This window comes from Falco punctatus (genome assembly GCF_963210335.1).
Source record: "Falco punctatus genome assembly, chromosome: 2".
In the NCBI taxonomy this organism is placed as follows: Eukaryota; Metazoa; Chordata; class Aves; order Falconiformes; family Falconidae; genus Falco; species Falco punctatus.
In genome coordinates, this window is record NC_137581.1 from 79641334 (window position 1) to 79660310 (window position 18977).

An 18977-nucleotide genomic window follows, 5' to 3' on the forward strand; every position below is an offset into this window, starting at 1 on the left:
TCAAAGCAAATGTTTTGAGGTGACACGGATGTTGTTCTGTGTCCCTTCATTATTTCATTTGAAGTGACAGTGTTTGTGAAGAAAACCATGTAAACAGCCTGAACTCTTCCATCCTCTTTCTCTCCTGTGTGTACTGGTGTGTTAATAGGTAGCATAGATAAATGACTTACAGAATTATGTTAAACATAGATAGACCAGTCATATAGAACTCATACAGTAAGAGAATAACGAAACCTCAAGAGACAAGTCAAATGTAATTTTCTGGTAACGTATCCAACTGGCATTTGTTGAAATGTCATTGTCAGTTTAGTTGATGGTCAGGAAAAAGTGGAAACATGTTGTCTTGACTTTGAAAAACAGATGTATTTTGGAAAGTTTTACAGGAATGTCTAATTAGAAAGATGTGAGAAGACTAAGACTTTTTGTGAGTCTCTCTTGCTAGTGGTATACATGAGCCTTCAGGCCATTAACATGGCTGATTTATTTTGACGGCCTTCCAGTTTGTGGAGGAAGCAACTGCTTTCACTACTGGATTTTTCCTCTCCCAATAGAGCACTTGGGCCAACCGACATCCAGCTTAATTATGTTAGTCCATAGCTCACTCCTTACCTTTTCATTGAAGTTTTAAGTAACCTATTGTAAAAAAGGATAGGAAGTGTCAAAAGGTGTTACTGGGAAATGAACCAATGCAGAGATGAAGTGTAAGAGAAAGGACTGTTAACACAGAGGGTCTCCTGATGAGCCTATAATGAAAATCCCTCTGGAAATTTTCAGTATCCTGTTCTTGTTGGAAAATGGTAGTGCATCAGAATAGAAACATGATGTTTCTTCATGTATTTTTCTGACTACATTTTCGTGAAGATTTGTTAGGTCAAGTACACTCTAGTTAGGAAGAGAGAAAACCCAGTCGAGCTGATGACCAGGACACTTGAAAATATAAGAGACCCAAGATGGAGTTCTTGATCTGACTCAAGGACTTAGACTTGGTTCACTCTCATCTCAGTGTGTTCCACTGGCCTCTGGAATGACTTGTTACTGGTTTGTAAAAAGTACAGCCACACAAAAAATCCACCACGAAATCTCAGAGTTGAGTTTTCTCTCTGCCTCAGAATAAGAACAAAATGGAAACCTGAGGTAGAAGTCATGCTTTTGTGAAATGAGTTATTGCTTCCCACCCTTGCTTTACTAATCATTCTGTAGATAATTCAGAAGAGACAGGATTTTCAAATGCTGAATGACTCTGATGCCTTATTTGAGCATGTCCTGAAATTATGAATTAAAGTTCATTAGCCTTTTTTTTAGACTTCAAATAATTTTAAAGTGTACATTTCAATTTTACTATGTGAAATAAGAGTTAATTGATTTGATGATATTCATACTGCAATCCAAGTGCATCTGTCAAATAATTATTTCTATTTTCTGCGTGAAGAGTCCAAGAGTTTTTGTCTTGAAAACTCATCTTTACACAGGACCTATTATTGATAAAACATTTAAGTGCTTAGGATATATGGTTAGCAGCAAGAGTCAATCTTTGTTCATGCTACTTTATAAGCTTCAGTTAATCCATAATATAAGATGTAGGTCAGCTGGAGCTTTTTAAAACGGATGGAAATTTAGTAGTTTAGGGTAGTTCAATGGATGTATGCCCCTGCAAGGCTGCCAACTTCTCCAGTTCTGAACTGCGAAAAAAGCAGAAATCAGACTGCTGAAAGACGCTCATGCTAACTCATTTTCATTCCAGAAGCTGCAATGCCCTGTGCAGTGGGTTTTGTTTGTAACATATTCAGCACTGACATGCTACAGAAGATAATTAGTTCAGTGGTGTTTGGAGGATTTTATATTTAGTTTGCTGACAACAAAAAGTATTTTAATTTGGGCAACTTCATTAGTGTAAATATTCAAGAAGAGAGATAAAAACACAGTTGTTTTAAGTAAAACGCGAGAATTGGAGGTAATCCAGGGTTTATTTCTGCACACACTTCAGGCTTTTCTTTATTTTTATGTTCAGGATCATAGGTTATATCTGTTACTAGATTAGTGCTAGAATAAAGTAAATATATCGTCCTGTATTTCTGTTTCATGAAAGTCTTTGAGAGTGTTGAGGAGAAGTGTGCAGAATCGGTATGGCTGTTCCTGAAAATAAGTCTCCCAGGACATATGCTCCAGCCATCTATATGGCTGGCCACAGAGATGTCCTGCTGAAGGAGCTTCTTCAGCCACTCATTCTTCTGCATGTGACTGCTGTTCTCATTCACAGAACTCTTCCAGTTTTGGCGGCCAGTTGATGAAGTTTCTATCCACGTCTCTGCTCCTGGGTGTATGTAGTAGAATTAAAGACTCAATGCATGAGTTTAAAATTTACTTTTTAAAACACCTCTGTTGCTTGCCTCTGAGTGTGTTTCAGAGGGTCCTCCTGGCTCCAAGTGTTCCTCAGCCTGCTTGTGGGAGAGAATGGGATGGGAGCAATCGGAATGTGAGGAGATGGAAGTGCTTCTTGCAATTTGCAGCCCAGAATTGCTTTTGAGAGGGTGGAAGAGGCAGGAGAAGGATGTGCAGGAGTTGGATGTTCAGGAGGAGATGCAGGAGAAGCAGTTCAGAAGGTTGGATGACCAAGGTGCTCAGAAGTTGCCTGTTCTTCAGAGAAAGTTCCTGCACCAAAATGTCATCACTATTGCAGTTGAATAAGACTGCTGTGAAAAACTGCATTTTGTTTGGAGTAAAATGTAGTATTTTGAGTTATTGAAGCAGACTTGTGAACTGTGATTTTTTTTTTAAAGGTCAAACACTGTAGCAGCTTTTAAATTGCAGTGTCCAGAACTGAAAACATTTTTCAGGATACAAGAAATGTGGCTTCTCATGTCTGTAAGGGCTAGGGACAAAATGTTGTCTTGTGAGCATGTAAGTTGTCACAGAAATATGTGTTTTCAGCAACAGCTCTTGGTTTTGATAGTTTGGGCAGAGGTATGGTTTTTTCCTATGCAGTTTGCAGGAGACATTTCATCACATTCCAGCTTAATCTAGAGTTTATGATAAAGATGTACACAGAAGTATTAAGGAAAGATTTTCTTTACACACCAAGCTCTTCAGACTACCTATTGCCATCAGGCCCAGCTTGGAGGAAAGATGTGCTACATAATTTCAGCTGCTTCTGCTGTAACTCCGAGAAAGCCCCAGGGCTTTCCTCCCTAGCCCTTCCACAGGTAGGTAGGAGGTGAGAGAGCCCAAGTTTTACTTTTGCTTTTTTCCTTCCTGCTGTCTTACTCTGTGCGTGCTTGTTGGTGGGGCGAGAGGGTGGGAGGAGGAATGTGGTGAAGACTCAGAATATCAACACAGGAGACCTGAAGTAGTCTTCCCTGAGGGAGGAAGGGTTTCTCTCTCCCTGTTGCAGAGTGATCCAGCTGGATCACTTCAAAACTAAGGCAGATGGGGCAGTTCAGTTCCTAACAGCTGCTGGGCTATTTTTTTAGTATCTCCTACTTAAAAGATTTTTTTTTAAAGGGAAGGGCTGTTGGGAGGGGTTCTGGTTTTATGTATTTGTTAGACTGTGAATAATACTATTTGTACTTTGAAATAGAAAGGTACTGCAATTATGAGAAATTGCTTTCTGCCTGACTGGTATACGTAAACAGCTTTCATCTCTAAATGTATGTATCAGGCTCGTGACTTCAGTTTGTCATTCAAGAGAATGTGTCAGTCTTTTATTTCAAATTGTGTTGGCTCTTCTTTTGTCAGGAAAGACCTTTCTTGCGCTCTTAAGTAACAGAAACAAAGGCAATTAAAAAATGGCAGCAAAAAGCAATTATCAAACAAGGATTAGGCTATGGATATTGCTTTGAAAAGACATTTCCACTAGATTCAAAAGAAAGATGAAGCTGTGTGTCATTTATACTTTTTTTTTTTTCCCCTCTTTCATGTTTCCTGAGGGTTGAAGATAAATTAGGGTAGCTATTTTCTGTGCAGGCAAAGTACAAGCTATGCCCCAGATCTCCAAATGTTTCAACGTGTAAATACTGCTTCTGAAGCCATCAGGTCTTGCTGCAAGTACAGATTTATTTGCATTCATGTTTGAAGGTTACTTTCGTTCATTGACCCATTTAGTTGTCATTCTCTATCCTCAGTTGCAGGCATATGGCTTCATGTGCATGCGTATGGAAGATGAACAGCTTTAACTCTCTCAGGCAGAAACATTCAACAGAGAAACTGACAAGAACCAAATCTTGCCATGGATGCGTCTGATTAAAATTAATAGGCAGGACCCATATATAATTGTAATCATCCTGTAAACCTCAGTAGAAGGCTGTAACTTTGCTGTAGGACTGAATAAAGGGAGCTATATACAAAAGGTGAATACAAGGAAAGGCTTAGAGCAGCAGTTCAGCGGGACTAGTATCAATCAATATGAGATATTTCTTTAACAAAAAGATATTTCAAGAAGTAGATACCTAGGCCTGTTAATGGCTCAGGTTGCATCAGTGGGTTGCTTAATTACTTCAACTCTGCCTGGTTGTAGCTGTGAAGAGTGTAAACTTAAAGGGGGCTCGCACAAAACTCATTCATCTCACAGCATGGTGTGGAGGTGTAATCAGTAGTTGCAGGAGCAAGGAGGCATGCCCATGACGCTGCTGACTCCAGTTCTGCTTCCCTGTCCTGCTGGTGAAATGCATGTTTCAAGAAAGTCTGTAAATTCTGTGTCCACCTGCAGGCACTTCAATCTCATGCTACTTGGTGGTATGGGTTCTGTGTACGTAAACCCCTTCTTGTTTATAGAGAAACATTGCCTGGCCAGGAGGTGTGATACAGCCAGACAAGGTGAGTGACGTTGTATAGTCTAGTAAACCTTCAGACTCAAAATCAGGGGGGTGCAGAGCTTGCAGCCTAACAGGCTGATGTATCTAATCAGTTATTCTGAAGAAAAGCAGTATTCAGATGCTAAAATAATGCGATGAGCAGCCTGCATAATAGAGAAAGAGCACACAACTCGTATTTCAGAGTTTCAGAGGATTGAAATCTTTACTTAGGGCTTTTTTTGTTTGACTGTACAATGTCAGAGCCAATGTCTTTCATAAGTTTAGTCCAGGGATCTGAGAGAACAATGAAATTAAAAGAACTTTTCATATTCTTTATATACAGTGTGGTTTAAGATTCTCCCTTTGCTAGTACTCAATTGCCATCTTCTCATGAATGCATTCTCTTCTATTATACAACATGGCCTACAGTAACTAGGGATTTCATGACATAAATCTTGGCTTGGGGGCTTTTGATCTCTCTTTAGGCTCCAGTTTACTGTATTATTTTGCTAACTTGGTATGGACGGAAGTTAGCTGATAAGTTTGGCGTAAAGGACGTGTGCTGATAGAAGTAAAATCTTAGCCACCCATGCAGACAAAATTCAAAAACTGCTTTAGATTAACATGTAATCTTCCAAAGCACATTTGGATTTTTCAGGCTTTGAGATGTTCTGGTTAAGTTTGAACGAAGTGCTACCAATACAGTGCTGTGTTCTTGATCTAGTAGATAGCTTGAAGCAAAAAAAATCACAGAGTTTTGAACTGTCCCCAGTTACCAGAGTGAGAAGTAAATGTTAAATACTAATAATGAAGTAAAACCACATCTTGATACATTTGTACATCCTGAACACAGACAGGATGCTCTTCTTAATATGTTTGTAGGAAGCATCTGAGCATGTGGAGTGCCAATCCAACTTGAAGACTTTAACTGTGCAATTTGTGTGCTTTATTACTGTAATCATGTAATCAAACAAGGCATCTTGATAAAATTGACGTTTTAAAAACACAGAAAATTTCTTGATACCCGTTTTATTTGTGACTGATACTGAAATCAGCCATGATTTTGTTGGCAAAGGATGAGATTGGTCATGGCATCTAGAGGTTTGGTGTCTAGTCTAAGCTAAATTGTCTTCCACTCCCATTATAGTTAAGAGAAAGATGCACTTCCAGAGGGTTATTTATCCCTTCCCAGAATAGAAATGCAAGATAGGTAGAATTAATTACCTGTTAGGTGTGCCTTTTTCTCTCTATTGGTAATTTATGGGTCCTAAACAGTCAGTTTAGGTTAAGCGTCAAACTTCTAGTTGTATGAAATTAGGTAGATTGAATACTACAGGGCTTGCTGTGAGCATAGTCAAGCTTTCCATCTGAGTTATGAATAATCTGTCCAGTGATCATGAGTGAGGCATCATCTGTAGATCAAGAGCAGTATGTTTAAGAAGGCCTGGGTGTGGGCTATATGAAGAAATACAGTTTAGTCCACTGCAAAGTAAGAGCTTTGCTGCCCAGGGGATTTTTTTTTCCTTCTTTTTTTCTTTTATCTTTTCCTTTTTCTTTTTCTTTTCCTTTTTCTTTTTTCTTTTTTCCTTTTCCTTTTTCTTTTTATCTTGTTAAAACATGAAAGACTTACTATATTTTTAGATTGGGAGGCATGGATTCCTCATTTCTGAGTTGGAATGGACTTTGAGGCCAAGGAGTTTGATTTGGTTACTTCATGCACTCAGTTTTTCTGCCTTTTCTGCCCTGTTGTTTTGGTGCCTGGCATGCAGTTTTATAGACATTTACATAATGAAGGTCGTTTCTCTGAGGCAAGGTACAAGAATACATTACAATTGTAAATTCCCTTAATTGTCCTAAAGCAGGGCTCAGAGCTTAGACAATGGAAAATCCTATTGTTCTAAGTCCCTGAGAGACATGTGAATAGAATAGAAATGTATGGATGTGTGGATTCTAAAGCTAAAGTTGAAAAACTGCTCATAAAAAGGTTTATTCACTTGTGATACATAAACGATGGTGGAAGCAATGAACCAATTATCTGTGAGTTTATGTTAAGGTTTTATTTGGTAGACAGTTACCTTAAACATGTTACTGTTTCTAGTGTGACTGCCTCCCAGCCTTTATAGAGGAGGTACAATTCAGGCCAGTGTACAATTAGGAAAGTTCCTATTATTAAATCAGTATATTTTTTCACTCTGTCAGGAAAGCTGTTTCTGTCCCATGCATTTTCTGGAAGTTAGAAGATGGCTTTTTCTTCCCAGGTATCAGTATCTGTAATTCTCTTTAACTTAAGCCTGTTTGAACTCTGTGAGGAGCCTGGGAAAGAAATGTCCATTTAAATAATCCCCATCAGAAGTTTTTTTAAAACTCAAATTATTTAAATAATTATCAACTGATACAGATAATCCCTCTCATCTGAGAATTTACAGATTCTTAGTGAACTAAGCATTAATGAACCCTGTCCATGCCACTGAGAGGAAAGTGTTCTGTGCTCATGCAGTGAGTGGGGCACACAGCACCCTGGCTGGTTAATAGCAGAATTAGAAATATATGGAAAATGTCTCCCTGACAGTATGCCAACTTACAGAAACACCCTGGCTTTGAACTAACTTTGATTTATGTGAAAAGCCCCAAGTATCTTCATCTTACCATTGGGAAGTGTTTTAATTTTTGTCTTACACTAAAACAAAGCAAACAGGCAATCCAGTTTGGAATGAAATGGTTTGAATGGCCCAGCATGAATTGTGCGTAAAGGGTAGTTTCATGTAACTGTAAGTTGCGTTTGTGTTTCAGAATGGAAAATAAAAGGTTTCTCAAGAGACAGATTCCTGGGTCCAACAAACTGCTGGAAGGTCCCCAGCTGCTAAAAGAGCTGTCCCACCTTCCCACCCTGCTTGCAGACTGTGCCATCTTGTCCTGGCAGTGATGGTCCTGCAGCCCATGTAGCTGGAAACAAGCACTCTTTGTTCTTAATTTCCCAGGAACGGTTTTCAGGTAGATGGGCTTGCTGTCCTCACTGGTTGTGTAGGTGCACTTGAAAGCCAGCTCAGGGAGGGTGATGGGAAGGTGTCTTGGAGAGAGGGCAGAAGGCCACTGCACACTTCTGTAAGAACATCATCTTCTATTGCTGTAAGCTGCTTCTGAAACTATATGCTCCGAATAGCCCAGACCCACAAACTGGGCCATGACCTTGCGATGGCTAGTAGTCACTCCATGCATCTCCTGGCATATGTACAGCCGTCATGTTCACATGCACAAACTGGATGGCTGTGTGACTGCTGAGTTGTAAAATCAAACTGTAAATCTTCAGGAACTAATTTACATGCACAATTATTTATGTGCCAAGAGGAGGAACCTGCACCACTTTTTGTGTGCAAATAGACAATGTGGTCATGACTGTACACTCGAAAGTAGCACAGTAAATGGTAGGTATTTACTGTCCCTGCCTTCAGTGCTCTGCAACACCAGCCTGCTGGTCTTCTGTAAGTGCATACTGGTCTTCTATAAGTGCCTACTTGCTTCTGGGGTTTGGGAAGGGGCTCACTCAGTGCGGGTGGGGACAGAGACAGTAAAACATGAAGAGGCTGAGAGGAGACTCCATAGGATGGTGATACAGGGTGGCTTTCTGCAGGAACTTCACATAAATCTCTGTGCTGCCACTCCTTGCTTACCCCTGCTCCACAAAATTAAAACTGTCAGATGAAGCAGATTGTAGTAGTCTCTATCAGTAAACGTGTAGTTGTTTTGCTATGACAGTGGCTTCTTAGGAGTGGAACACAAGGGCTGAGATGCAGAAAGAGGATAATAGATTGAGAAGGATCAGACGAGGATTTTTTGTTGGCATATTTACATGTAAGTGTATCAAAAAGGCTTTTTGCTGATGTAAAAATTATAAAGAAATATGTTTCCTAGCTAATTCCTACAAATGCTTCAGTATAAATCTGGCCTTGGCCTGTTATCTCTCTGTGTGTGTATGTTTCTCATCTTGTGCTTCTCTGTAGAGTTTGTGCCAGCATTCCCCAGCTGTTCAGTTTTCTGATACAAATCTAAAATGTCTACAAATGAAATATCTGCCAGGTATCATGAGGATGTTTTCCATGTCTGGATGGACTTTGCAAGCTCTTTCTCTCATGCATAAGTCACTAACTTTCCCTTTAATATGTTATGTGACCAGATTAGACTGTTTTTCCCTTACTTGTGTTCTTGCACAGTAGGTAGTCCAGGGAATGGTCTGTAGCCATCAAGGTGTGCATATGGTGCGTCTCAGGGGCAGCAGCAAAGCCATGAATTTGCCAAGAGAATTTTTCCATAATAGAAGGACTCCCTACTCCTGCCTCAAGGGGAAAGATGTGGATGTGACGTCTTTATTCCACTTTCCCTTGTTCAGGTTTTGTGTTGGAGAATCCCCTGGACTTTGGCATTTATTTTTTTTTTGATTGAAGCAAGAGGAAATGAGATAAGGGATAAACGCATAAATTCTAGAATAGGAAATGTAATGGTGTTTCTTTAATGGAACAGGGTCAGTATACAGTGCCAAGAAATTGCTGTGGTTTCTCATTGTGATTTAACAATTAAAAAAGCACCACAAAAAGACACAGAACTACAGTTCTTTTGTACATTTTTTTTTTTAATAAGGAAATTGTGCACTTCTACCTGGCTGCAGGTAAAGGGTGTGGAAAGAGCAGATTGTAATGTCTTTGGTTTCGACACTGAAGTGCCAAATGCTGCTTATTTTGTGGTGTTTGAATTGAAATTTCTGATATACTATTTGCTATAGTGAAGTTTCTGAGAAACTTTTGAGCAATTTCAGGCCAGTGGTACTTGCAGTTATTTCCTGCCTTCAGAAGAGCTTGTGATGAAACAGTTCAGATATATTGGGAAGGGCAAATCCTGCTCCAGTTGTAGCGAGCAGGGAAAGCCTGCTGTTCTAACCCAGGACCTGAGACTGGCTCATGGTGCCTATTGATGGGTGCAGAATTAGGCTACAACACCTAGAAACTTCTAGGAGTCTGTGTGACATTTCTCTGAGTAACAAATGAGTGTATTACCAGCAATGAAATGCAAATGAATGAAGCATTTTAGTCACAAACAAGTATTTACCTGAAGAAATTCACTGTAAGGGTAGGAGTGAGATTTGGTTTGGATTTTTTGGTGCCTGTTCAGACACATTCTGAAGTATGCGCTCCTACCCTAAGTATGAGGAAGGGGTGTTCTGCTTCTTTCCAGATGAAATACAATTTTTCTGGGAATGGTAAACCCACATCTTCCCAGAAATCCTTGTAAAATCTGCGAGGAAGCAAATAAAACCATCAACATGTTTCTCCCTTGCTGAATCCATTAGCAAAAATTTTGGTGACTTGAGCAACAAGAGCTCGCTTAGCATCTTCATCAAAGACAAGAGGTCACCCTCTACCAGCTCATGAAACAAGGGGAGCTGCTGTGAGCTTTGGACTGCAGCCAGGTATTCAGGGAAATCCACCTCTTGAATGGGCATCTGTGTTCAGGCCAGTCATGTGTTTCTGGTTGTGAGTCTGGTCTAATATCACCGTGCCTGGAATTTACTTTCCATGGGAGATCCTAACATGGAAAAACAAAGCACATTTCGCTTCTCGGGACAAGCAGTTGAATTCTGAAATGTAATGTGGGGTGAAATAAAGACAAAAAAAATTTGCATTACTTGAGTTTTCTTTTTCAGTTTTGATTTCTTACTTTTTGTGTTCTATTTTTAGTGGATTGGAATGAGAAAGTTGCTGAGTGCTTGTTCTGGTTGGTGACGGTGTATTAATGTCCTGTTGATAAATTCATAAATAAGTAGTTTTTGAAAACCGGTATTTGGATTCCAAATTTAGGGGCATCAACTCCTAGATGTATTTTTAAGGGTGACGTTGCAGTAACTCCAGGAGGGGACACTGGAAAACGGAAACAATCCAACTTATTTTTCATTGGAAATCAAAACAGTTTAAAGAGAAACGTCTCAAAATCGCAATGCTAGACTTGGTCTTGATTTAAGTCCATTCCAAATGGGCACAGCTGCTGTGGTGCTCAAACTGAATGGCCCATCGTATGCATCTGTCTTGGGGTGAGTTCTCTGAGGTTCAGCCTTTCATTAAACTCCGGGGGACCAAAACTCCTTGCTGCACGAATCATGAACCTGTGGCCTAAGGAAAATGAGGTGGGTCAGATAAACCAGAATTGAAGGTGGTCAGAAATTCCTAATACACAGCAGATGGATATGAAACAGTCCCTGTACTGTAAGGATACAGTCCCCTCCAAATAGGTAATCTGTTTCTCATGAAAGACATGTGGCCCAATATAGAAGTTTTAGGTCAACTGATTCAGTTAAAGATTAGCCTCAATATTCTGAAAGTGAAGACTGGAGTTACTTACGGACTTTTAATTCCTTAAAAAGGATTATAGTGGGCACCATGCTACTGCTACAGTGTCAAATCTTTTTGTGGGTTTGCTAAATTAACCTTTGTAATAGAAGGGCTTCTTACGTACTTCCAGTCAAAAGAAGAGATGGTTTTAAGATTGTAGCAACATAAACCGCCAGTGATTGGGATCCTGATCTAAAATTCATAGTTTTTTTCTATTTCTTCTTAAATTATGTTCTTCTACTGTTTTGCAAATGAGTTGCAGCGATACATTGTGCTCTGATGTAACACTGCATACAGGATACTTAAAATGGAAATCTATCAGAGGGGCAGAAACAACTGCAGCTAATGAGAGAGCAGATACTGCAATTAAAGGTAAACTGATTATCATTTGTGAAATTACGTTTGGAAAAGTGACTAATGGAAGTAATGTTAAATCTCACAGTCATGTAGTGAGAGGAAAGGCTTCAGTTTTAGGTAATGGTATGTATACTGATAATGTTTTCAGACAATGAATGTGTATTTTTAGTTGTACCTTCCTCAGTATTCATGGCAGTACACGTTCTTTATGCACTCCTGTAAGTTTGTACAATATTTACTGTCCTGATCTTGAAACTCATGATGAGCTGACTGCTACAAAACTCTGATAAAAACCCTTTGCCCTGGAAATCTGGGTAACAATAGAAATTGTTGTAATGGAGTTGCCATGTGATGTTCTGTCACATTGAACTGCTTTGCAGGACAGACAGGGAATAGGAACAGTCACTGACAAGTACTTTACCCCGTGTACTACATGTGGGACCTGGTGAAAGAAATCCTGTCCTAGTGGAAGTTAATGACAGGCCAACTTGGCCAGCTTTTGACCAGTGTGAGAAGGAGTTTCCTAGCTGCGTCTAACTTGTGTGTGTAGTGGGTGGGTGCATAATACAAATAATTGGTGGTATAGCCTGATGTTTCAGTGCTTTAAAAAATTAATAGGCTTGGGAGGTAGCTGGTTCTCATTACTCTTAAGGGGCAGTGTGAAGGATTTTGTCTCTATAGATCCCATTTAGTAAATATTGTTATGTTTGAAAAGTCTGATTTCTTCCTTGCACTTTTCCTTCAAATGCTGGTTTGGATGGTGATACTGGCTTGAGGTGCCACCATTGATCTTGTCAGTGTGCCACGGATTTCTCCCTTTGAAATAGCTGTTCCATTTGATAGATTGTCTTTGCTTTTGTTCTTGGGACTTGTGCCATAAACAAACAATGTGAATGCACCCGTGGTATTTTGTCGCTTCCCAAGAAGTTGTTTCATTCAAGTCCAGGACAAAATTTTAGTGAAAAATTACTGGCCTGTTTAAAAAAGGCACTTGAGAAAACTATTATTTTGGTACATTTGGTCAGTTATGTTTTCTAAGAGACTTGCCGTGCAAACAGTAGGGTCAGATATTTCTAGAGAGGTTGTGTGGCTACCTCTTTGCTCCTGGGCTGGGGAATGCTCAGAGAATAGTATTTGCTGTGGATTTGGGAGATGCTGTGGTAGCATGACGTTAATGTATTTGGTGCAGAAGTTTGCTCTCTGGCATTGAAAGAGTGTGAACTGAGACTAGAGTGAAGAAGAAAATTTAAAGAGAATGCTAAGCAGGGATGAAAGGAAAACAAGAAATTACAGAATTAGGAAGAAAGAGAAATCAGAAGATAACCCACCATTCATTTTCTAGGAGCTTGCAGACAATGTGATTTTTACAGCATTTCAACATTCCAGCTGCAGCCTATGCTAATGATAATCACAGGGCTGGGGTAGTTTACATGTGGCATATAAATGCTGCTTGCATATGCACCAGTGTGGCAAAATGGATTGCCAAATTGCAACACTGTTTTGGTTGTAATTTAATTACAGAAACAATTTCAACATATGAGATTGTTCTTTGACACCTTACTTAACTTTTTTGTTATTATTAAAAGTTTTAACTAACAGCGCTAGTAAATAAAATAAAGTAAGCAAGCAGAAAAGTAAAAGGGAAAGAAACCTTGAAGTGTTTAAATCTTGGTCAGGGCTCTCTCCACCCTCCCCACGCAGTCCTTTTGCCTTAAAATGGGAATCATGCAGGATAAAATGGATATAACTAAATCCAAATCTGGGATTCTCATTGTAATCCAGTGTGTTTACACCTAGAGTAACGTGGAGTTTAGGATTTACATTAAGGTTTACTGATAAAGGTAATTTACTCAGGAATAAGGTGAGAAATTTGAAGTTGGTGTTGTAGTTATTCTAGAACAGCTTTGCCTGAGGGCATAGTTATTGTGGCCTGATCTTCTGAAGTGGATTAATCTAAATGAGAAAAAAACCCTACACGTTCACAGTCTGGAATAAGTATTTCCCTAGGTATTATTTTTTACAGAGTTATTGTGGCCAGTCTGCCTGTCTAGACAAACCTTTAGAGTTCCTTTGATAAGAGAGTTGTTACGGTAAGAGATTGAAGTAGGTTTGTCTTTTCCTGCATGTCTCCTTTTGCTGTGTTTCTTGTCATACATCTTTCAGTGGGGAAGGAACAAAAACATAGGGCTTTGCCTTTGAGATCATGACTACTATGTCCAAGAAGTTGTTGTTTTGAGACGAGGGCAGAGTTTTGGCACTGAAGCTGCAGTGATTGCAGGGCAGTCTGCTCCAAGGCAGTGGAGTTACATTAGCTGTGGAATATTAAGATATTTTAATGGAGATGCCAGCATCCTAGTAAAATATTCTGAGAAGGCACTTAGAAAATGGCAGGAAGGCTTCTTAGCCCTGTTTGAAAATTTTCTTAGAGAGAATCAAGAGTGTGTGATCCTGTAATCCCACCATACTACTTGCAATGTAGTGGGAGGAGGCTGCTGCTCCCACTCAGAATCTGGCTTTTGATAGTTACTGCAGCGTGCTGATCTCAGCGTCAGCTTCCCAGTAGGTACCTGCTAATGCTTATTTGTCATCATTGTTCAGTGGAAATGAGCTTTCATTGCTCCCCAGGCCTGGTTGTGAAGGGTTCAGTGAACTTTTCTTTCATCTTTCAGGTTATAAGACCCTTTTGAAAGGAATTTCAGGCAAGTTCAGCAGTGGAGAACTTGTTGCAATTATGGGTCCTTCAGGAGCTGGGAAGTCAACGCTTATGAATATTCTGGCAGGATACAGGTCAGTAACAATGAAAATCCCAAGTAAGATACAATCACATAGCCTGATGGCTCCTTGGAGATGAGAAGAAATCTTACCCAGTGTTTGTAGAAAACAGGTATTTCACAGATTTTGAATTAGATTCTTACTGCTTATATTTTTTTCTGTTTGTCCTGTTCTGGTCATTTAGGATTTGTCTGTTAACAACTCTGATCCAAAAACAGGAAGCAATTTGAAGTCCAAAATACAAAAGCAAGTCTCTGTTCTAGCTGTGTAACAAATGGACTCAGTGCCTTATATTTGTGATATTTTTTAAAAATCACATTTTATAAATACTTGGAAAAAATGACCCTTTTTAGTCGCCACTTTTACAATGTTGATGTCTTCTTGACAAAAGTGCAGTGTGTGAAGTGGCTGTGGTTCATCTGCCTGAATCCCCCGTTGTATGGCCAAATACCAAGTATACCTGTGTTGTTCTCAGGGTGTAAGTGGCATAAAAAAATAGCTTGAATGGCTTGATACTTTTTCAGACATACATATAAGACAGCACAGACTTTTTACTAACATTGAGTAAAATTTTCAGCAAAGTCGCATGAAGCCTGTTATGAAAGAAAGCATAAATTATTTTCTATCTACCGTGTCAGTTTTATTCCACAGTGGACAGTAATTACCTAAGACTTCCACTTACTGAGGCCTGTGGCAGTACAAATGAAGGCAGGATTTACCCCTGGTTATTTTCTTGGTTCATTTCAGAGAGACGGGAATGAAAGGAGAAATTCTCATCAATGGGCAGCCTCGTGACCTGCGCTCTTTTCGCAAAGTCTCCTGCTACATCATGCAAGATGACATGCTCCTTCCTCATCTGACTGTCCAGGAAGCTATGATGGTGAGTTTTGTTTCTCACTCTAATGTATTTGGGCAGGAGAAAATGGAAAAATCTCAGTGTGCACATGTTCTTATTTCGGGTAATGCTATGAGCTGTTATCTCTATTTGATCCTAATCCATGAAAGTGCTTAGACTTTGATGATGCCTTGAATTCCATTTCAGGCTTATCCTTGTAGGGGTTGTCTGAGCTTATTTAGCTTTATCATTTTCAATTTATGGCCAGCATTGGAAGAACTAAGGCTTTACTCCTTAGACTTCCTAGGCAGTGGAACCTGAAATTCTGCACAGAATGAGCCTTTGTAGGGACTGTCTTTTCTCCTGGATGGTGGATGAAAAACCTTGTCTCTCTCCCTTTCTCCCCATCTTCTGTGTCCTGACTGCAAAGTGCTATTTTGACTTCAGCATGGTTTATCTGCTACATCTGCTCTTTTGTGCCTTTTCTTTAATAAAGGCATTGTGTAATATCTCTTCCAGTTCTTCACAGGAAAACAACAGAAAGAATAATCCCAAGATTTATAGGCAATGTAAATTCTTCTTACTGTTTTTCATAGCATCAAGAAGTTTACTAATTGCCAGCTGGACCGATCCATCTAGAAGCACCTGTTGCTCAGTTTGAGAAACAAGCTAGTGTTTCTCAGAGGGTGTTTTCAAAATAAGGCTGAGGTTGCTTATACTGTATGCCAGCATCAGTTCACAAATTTTAAGGCCAGAAGAAATCACTGTGGTTTTTATATGGCTCATTTTCTGCAAAGGCTCTTCTTTGTGAGGATGTTTTTATTTTATTTTGTTTACTTGAACATTGTAGTCAGAATCCTGTAGGACCACTTTTGTAGAATTGGGCCCAGATGATATGATACTTCTTGTCTAAATTAATCAATCAAGTCTCTGGCAAAAATAATTACTTAACAGTTTAATTGCTTCTAATAAGGGTTAATCATAATGTTTTGTGGAGCTGCTTCTTAAGACAGCAGATTACATCTTTTGCAAAATTATTTATCTCTGTACTCACTTGTTCACATCCTAGAGAGTGGCAGAGTTTGGTTACCCTTATGATATGGATGAAGTACAAATAAACTGTGATTCTAGTGTTGCCTGGGAAGTTGGTGGCTGTGCAAAAAACATGATTCTGTCATCTTTCTCTTAAGCTCTTTGACTTGCAAAGTGGCCTTTCTTTCTAATATGCTTTTTGTCAGATGCCTGAGTGATGGCTTAAATCAGATCGTACTCAGTTACCTACGGCACAGGAATATGTGATGCTTGTGATTTGAACATACAGTTCAACTTAAACTTTTCAGGCTGGGTTGAAGGAAGTTTTTTTAATGGTACATTGGGATGCTGTGTCTGAGACATCCACTGTAACTGGTCGTTGCACTTCAGACCAATTCAAAATCAAATTACATTGTATTGCATTTCAGGTATCTGCTCATCTGAAACTTCAAGAGAAAGATGAAGGCAGGAGAGAAATGGTATGTATACTGTCCATCAAACTGAGAATTTTTGGGGGTGTCAAGAGAGTTCCATGAAGTGAGCTCTGTAAAGCATTTTTATCTAACATTGAATTGCATTGAACTTCCAATGATAGAATAAATCAACCTCAAAGTTGACAGGTATCATTATGAAGGAATGTTTACTACAGTCTCTATGAAAGTTGCTTTCTGTTTGAGACTGAGTAGAGAATTGTAAAAGATCTACTGAAACACTAGATTCTCTTACATGCATGTCTGAGGGGTCAGACATCTTGTGTGTGTGGCAAGATAAATCAGTCATGTCTGGCACTAGGGAGCATACACCTTAATTTTTCAAAGGACTAACAAAAAACTTAGCGGTCCCTGTAACTGCTGCAGAAATTTCTGTGCTCATGTTTGAAAGTGTTGATCTTCATGGCTGTGCTGGTGGACATGTTTTACTGGACAAGTTAATGTAGTTAAGGCGCAGACTAATGCATTTTGAAGCTGTTTTGAGTAACTGAGGTTTGGACAAGTAGGGAAACAAGCTAAAACATGCACATAGCGTTTTTTAAAACATTGGAAATGAGTTGCACAATTTACTCTTGCACGTTTGCTGCGCTGTCCTGGGTCTGCAGCTGACGTATGACTTTCCTGAGCGGGAGAGAAGTCCTGGTGTGCTTTTGCCCATGGAGACCTATAACCCAGCTGGACCTGCGCTAGGAAGTGTGCTTCCACCCCATCTTATTGCCACGATTCCTTCTCATCCTTTGTTGTGACACAGAACTGTCCTTTTAAAGAAGATACCTTGGAGGTGTGTGACCAGACAGAATGGCTTCTGATGTGTTAGCTTGTGCATGAGGCAGCTTTCTCAACTGAATTTGGTTACCTCTGTTATACTTTAAAAGGCTGGAAATGTGACCTTTGTACACATTTTTTTTTTTTTGCACTGAAAATGTCTGAGCCTGTGTATTCTTAAGGACACTCAGAGCTGAGAAGTCTGTCTGTGCTTAGGTAGCATTATCAGAGCATGGCAAAGACTCGAAGAGGAACAGTTTGGTGCTGCACAGTGTGTTTCAAAACCATATATGTCCAGGGAGGATGATGCCTGGAGCTAAACACAGACAAAAGATCATGGCACTGGTTGAAGCAGAGATGGTTCAGGTTGTTGAGAGTCATGAAAAGTGAAGTGGTAGCTCAGAAAGTGTTTGGAGGTGTTTTGTCTGGCCTCAAGCTGTGTTTCAGTCCAGCATAAGACAGCACCAGCAACGAGACTGTATGATCTCTCATACACTGCCTCCTCAAGGAGGAAGCCTCTCTTATGTGGGAGTTACACTGAGGGGTAATGGGGCTCATGTGATAACATGGCCCCATGGCTAATATTGAGATTTACCTTCCAAGACAGCTGGCTGCTCCTTCTGTCTTTGTTAGGGACACGTACAATACTCTCGACAAGTCTTTTAGTGGCTTAGTAACTCGGTTGTCCCACCAGTGAAAGGGGAGTTACAATTGGTATAGAAAGATTGCAATGGTTTTGCTGTACTTAGTTCTGTGAAGTTCAAATTTTGGGCTTTCCATGATGTGTCACTGGTTTTTTTTTGATAAATAGAAAGAAGCGTGAGATTTTCATTTTGGTGCATATTGTGCTCCCAAAGTCATGCACGGAGTAGATCCTTTGTGGGCAAATTAGGAAATCATGCAGGTGACTGGAAGAAGCCACCTTGCAGGACTCAGCTGAAACCAAGATGTGCAGGAGGAAGAAGGAGATGAGGGGACATATGAGTGTGAGTGAAGGCTGAACATGAGAAGGTTGTGGCCTGCTTTTTCAGGAATATGAGAGACTTCTTGGTTTTCCCAGATGCCAGTTTAATTCTTTTTTTTAATCTGAGGAAGATGTGAACTTGACTGTTTGGAATTAATCATTTCAGAGGAGTCTTTTATTCTAGTAAAAGATGCTTCTAACAGTAGGTGGTATGTGGTTCTTGAGCAGAGGTTTATAAAGCAGAAGGTGAAACTGCTTCTGACCCACCTGGTGAAAAGTATGCTCTTTGCCTGAGATGTGAAAACTGTGACAACTTCAAAGGTAGAGAAGCCATTTCTCTGGCAGTCTTTTGTCTGTATTTATTTCCAAATCAGAACATTTGGCACTTCTTCAGTCTCAGAGAGTCCTTGAAAATCAGAAGGGGCTCCAGAGAGGGAAACTTACAGGACTCAACATCCATTTGGTAGCTTAAGATTACTTTGATTCTCTCAAATACTTTTTTTTTTTTAATAAGCTAAACACATATTTTTATTAATTGGAAAATACATTTGTTTAGAAACAGGTGTTAATTTTATTTGTACTTTGAAAGTCTGAAGTCAT

At 39.6% G+C, this 18977-nt stretch overlaps 1 protein-coding gene across 3 annotated transcripts in view; it reads left to right on the forward strand.

Moving 5' to 3' along the window:
* Positions 1–18977, forward strand: part of ABCG1 (ATP binding cassette subfamily G member 1) — a 65092-nt gene that overhangs the window by 23185 nt on the left and 22930 nt on the right. For all 3 annotated transcript variants that reach the window (XM_080376707.1, XM_080376708.1, XM_080376706.1), the window contains 3 exons: positions 14188–14305; positions 15038–15170; positions 16586–16636. In XM_080376707.1, the coding sequence (XP_080232833.1) occupies positions 14188–14305; positions 15038–15170; positions 16586–16636 (302 nt within the window). The remainder of the gene's footprint in view (positions 1–14187; positions 14306–15037; positions 15171–16585; positions 16637–18977) is intronic.